A 5000-nucleotide genomic window follows, 5' to 3' on the forward strand; every position below is an offset into this window, starting at 1 on the left:
ATAAGCCATAAACGTTTTAATACATCAATATCTGAATTCTCTTACCGACCTCGGGATCAGAGACCCAAGGCGAAATCACTCAAAAACAATAGCATCTGACCGGCCGGGAATCGAATCCTGGTCCAGGATACTTGTATGACAGATAGATAGATAGATATATCGATAGATAGATAGATAACCATGGTTGATGTTCAACACGCGAATCGATGCCGTGATAAAACCTTGTTGAAACTAAGAAATTCTTCGTGAGAGAAAACTTAAAGTATTATTATTATTATTATTATTATTATTATTATTACAAGCTAAGATACAACCCTAGTTGGAAAAGCTGGATGCTATAAGCCCAAGGGCTCCACCAGGGAAAAATAGCACAGTGAGGAAAGGAAACAAGGAAATAAACAAAGTACAAGAGAAGTAATGTACGACCAAAACAAAACATATTTTAAGAACAGCAACAACATTAAATAGGGTCTTTCATATATATATATATATATATATATATATATATATATATATATATATATATATATATATATATATAAACTATAAAAGTATAAAAATTTTCCCATTGCAACTAAAAGCCTTATGGTGGAATTCTTTTCGTCTTGTGAGAAATATATATATATATATATATATATATATATATATATATATATATATATATATATACATATATATATATATATATATATATATATATATATATATATATATATATATATATGCTAAGTGTATCGCCTATAAATAGCGAAATATTATTGATTTTTCAACTCGTGATATCTTAATATATAAAAAAAAACCCTTTTTACACTTAAATAAACAAATCAAAAGACTTGAATAAATTGATTTTGAATATAAATGAAGATAAAATCCTTAATTACCATAGTACCAAGCATTCGTATCTAACCTGTAAGTCATATTTCTCAAAGCAATATGCAGTAATTTCTTACTGTTTTCATAAGCAAGTCTACCGTGACGTCACATATTTCCCGTGCTCCACTCTGGGAATTCCCGGATAAGATTATATCCTATCTCAAACATTAGAGCTACGTGTTAATACAGTATGTATAACCCTTTACTATTTCCCCTTCGCTGAGTAGCTTCATTTATTACTCGGAGTATAGTTAACGGAATATATATATATATATATATATATATATATATATATATATATATATATATATATATATACATTAACAACAACAAAAACAGCATCACCAACGACAAACTCAGCTGTTTCTAGTCCCCTGTAGGACAAAGGTTTCAGACATGTCCATAGTTATGTCTGGGTTTTGGCCATCTTCATCACCACGCTAGCTACTGCGGATTGGTGATGGAGGGAGACTTTATTCTGATCGCTAATAGCAAACCAACCTAGTATGGGTGGTCCTGACTAGTGCAGCTTAGCTGATCATAGCGATACACAAACCTTTTCACCACGTTAAGGTATCTCTACTCAGAAAGGGATATATATATATATATATATATATATATATATATATATATATATATATATATATATATATATATATATATATATATATGTGTGTGTGTGTGTGTGTGTGTGTGTGTGTGTGTGTGTGTGTGTGTTAAGTGGTGTAGACGTGAATAAGAAGAAAAATAATTATTTTCGTGGAAATATGAATGTGGGTTTTACAATATTAGAAAACGTGGAAATCCAAGCACTAAAATACAATGGGAAAATCCAATCCTGTGGTAATTCTAAACGGTCACAATAACTCCAACGTAGCCTAACCATAAAGATTGTATTATATATTGTTTTCATTTCTCCTTCCTTAAAGTAAAATCTTAAATCAAATTGATGAATTATTAATAACTAGATAATTGTAAGAGATTTTCGAAGAAATGAAACCGACTTTATGGGTAGTACGACAGGTTGGGTTCCTTGAACCCACCAGTCAGCGCTGCCGGACGTACGACGATCATCCTGCCAAGTTACAAGTAGACACGACAACTTTGCCGACAGTGTTATCTTCATCAACAATGATAATATTGTTATTCATAACGACTATTTTCTTAGCAGTTGAGGGAAGAAGTAAGTCCATATATATATTTCTTTGTTGTTTGAGGTGAAATGAAACCGACTTTATGGGTAGTACGACAGTTTGGGTTCTTGGAACCCACCAGCCAGCACTGCCGGACGTACGACGAAAATTCTGTCAATTTGCTAGTAGACACGACAACTTTGCCGACAGTGTTATCTTCATCAACAATGATAATATCTTTACTCATATCGACTATTTTCTTAGCAGTTGAGGGAAGAAGTAAGTCCATATATATCTTTGTTGTTTGAGGTGAAATGAAACCCACTTTATGGGTAGTACGACAGTTTGGGTTCTTTGAATCCACCAGTCAGCGCTGCCGGACGTACGACGATCATCCTGTCAATTTGCTAGTAGACACGACAACTTTGCCGACAGTGTTATCTTCATCGACAATGATAATATCGTTATTCATATCGACTATTTTCTTAGCAGTTGAGGGAAGAAGTAAGTCCATATATATCTTTGTTGTTTGAGGTGAAAATAAGTGTATTGATTTAACTCTGTGCGAAATGTGATAAGTGTTTTGACTGCCGCTTTGGCAGCAATATAAGCCATATCCTCTCTAATGTTTGGTATCTTGCATCCGCCCTTTATTATCGTCTCGGTTTCCCTTTTGTTATTTTCCCAATGTACATTTTAGTCTGTTACTAATACAGGAGAGAGCGCAATGTGACTAAACCGATCTATGTGGCTACATAAACCAATGTTGCTAAACCGATTTATGTTGAATCAGTAGAACTTCAAAAGTTCAAAGTTGGAGCAAATGCTTTTTTGTTGACCAGGCGGACATGAGTCTTTTTATAGTTTATATATGACATATTTGTTGTTGACGTTGTTAATAGTTTATATATGATATATCTCTTTTGACATTACTTTTTTTAGAATGATTTATTGTTAATTTGTTCTCTTCAGTTATTTATTTCCTTATTTCCTTTCCTCACTGGGCTATTTTTCCCTATTGGAGCCCCTGGGCTTATAGCATCTTGCTTTTCCAATTAGGGTTGTAGCTTGGATAGTAATAATAATAATAATAATAATAATAATAATAATGTGGTACGTAATCCAAGTGAATTATTTCCGTTAACGTACGTGAGCAAAGTCAAATTGACTTTTTACGGCCTCAAGGAATTTTCCTCTCTTGTTTACACAGTGTTGACGTAGTGCATTGCAATATAATGATGGCATGTACATATCGGTTTTCTATTCTAACGGGAATGCAGGTAATTGCAATATAGGCCTAGGTGTGCTGCTGTAGGCGTAGAAAATTATTTCACAATAGTAAAAATATGACAGTGAGATTAGTGAGTCATTTTATTTTTTAATATTATTTTTTTTTATTGCTAACCTTATCATCATTATTGTTTAAATAGCAAACGATCGCCATGAAAAAATGATACTACTATATATGAACGGTGAAAAGTAGGCTTAACAATCATATATGATAAAAGTGCAATTTAAAAAATAAAAATCCTGACAACACCCGTTTACCCTTCTGGATGTTGCCTTTAATATTTTACTCCATCTGTTTACCCCGAAGGTGTTCTTAACCTTGGTTATCGTGTCGTTGGTAACTTAAGGTGAGGAAAATTACACATAACTGTATTCAAAGTCATGATCGGAATCTCAAACTGGTTTGGTGTTTCATTGAAATACGATGTCTCTGATACGTTATCTATTGAAGAATCATATGTATATGTATCTATTTCTTTATATATTAAAAAAGAAACCATAAATTATCTATCGATTTATATATTTCTACAAAGAATCAAGGTATTCATGCCTCGTGCGTGCTTTGTTCTTAAACTTAAACTTATATATAGTATATATATATATATATATATATATATATATATATATATATATATATATATATATATATATATATGAACCATCTCTGTTTCGATACATATGAACCGTCTCTGGGCTCATCTCACTATCACCAGCTACCTAGTACTAGCTACTAGCTACTACCCGGCACCTATACAAGGGAAATTAGGTGTGATCGTTATACGTGTAATTTTGGATGTTATGCACAATTTTATGATGTAATTACAGTATTTCACCTACTTGCATAGTATATTCGACAATTACAACAATGATGCACCGAGCTTATGGCACTACATTAAAACAATTAATTAGATCCTTCATAATCCGCCTTGGAACCTATACATCATCATCATCATCTTCATCATCATCTCCTCCTATGGCTATTGACGCAAAGGTCCTCGGGTAGATTTCGTCAGTCGTCTCTATCTTAAGCTTTTAAATCAATACTTCTACATTCATCCTCTCCTGCTCCACGCTTCTTAGTCCTCAACCATATAGGCCTGGGTCTTCCAACTCTTCTAATGCCTTGCAGAGCCTAGTTGAAAGTATGGGAGTGCGAAGAGCATGCCCAAAACATCTCCATCTATCCCTCACTATGATCTCATCCACATATGGCACTTGAGTAATCTCTCTTATAGATTCATTTCTAATCTTATTCTTCTGAGGGTTTTGTTCTCAAATCTACAAAATCTGTTGGCTGTTGGGTATTGTTTCATTGTCATACCACGACTCATAGCCATGCAGTAACACATATTAGAGAAACTGTATTATGTGTGTATATATATATATATATATATATATATATATATATATATATATATATATCCATTGGCTGATTAGTCCTATTAATTATTCATATTGCTCTTGAATATCGATTATTGTTATTCTTCTCAACATGCAACGGACAAGATCCCAGGTACTGTAGGCAAAGCTATGTCCCTTCAATTCATGAGTCCAAAATTTCTCTCACTCCTTCCTTTGGAGAATCATTCTCATTCAAGTCACGCTTTCTACATCCCGGTAATCCACACATTCAATGTCACCATTAATATATACCTCTTTATCCTATAGTCAATTTCTTTTAGCGATGCAGATTTGCACCGACTC

General features: G+C 33.1%; 1 protein-coding gene across 3 annotated transcripts in view; it reads left to right on the forward strand.

The window, feature by feature from the left end:
* Positions 1–1851: 1851 nt before the first annotated feature.
* Positions 1852–5000, forward strand: part of LOC137646110 (chymotrypsin-like protease CTRL-1) — a 24357-nt gene continuing 21208 nt past the window's right edge. The window contains exon 1 of one of the 3 annotated variants that reach the window (XM_068379309.1): positions 1852–2056. In XM_068379309.1, coding sequence (XP_068235410.1) covers positions 1867–2056 — 190 coding nt within the window. In that variant the 5' untranslated portion in view covers positions 1852–1866. The other 2 variants (XM_068379310.1, XM_068379308.1) reach the window with 2 other exon arrangements.

The sequence above is a fragment of the Palaemon carinicauda genome, chromosome 8 (genome assembly GCF_036898095.1).
Source record: "Palaemon carinicauda isolate YSFRI2023 chromosome 8, ASM3689809v2, whole genome shotgun sequence".
NCBI classification, from domain to species: Eukaryota; Metazoa; Arthropoda; class Malacostraca; order Decapoda; family Palaemonidae; genus Palaemon; species Palaemon carinicauda.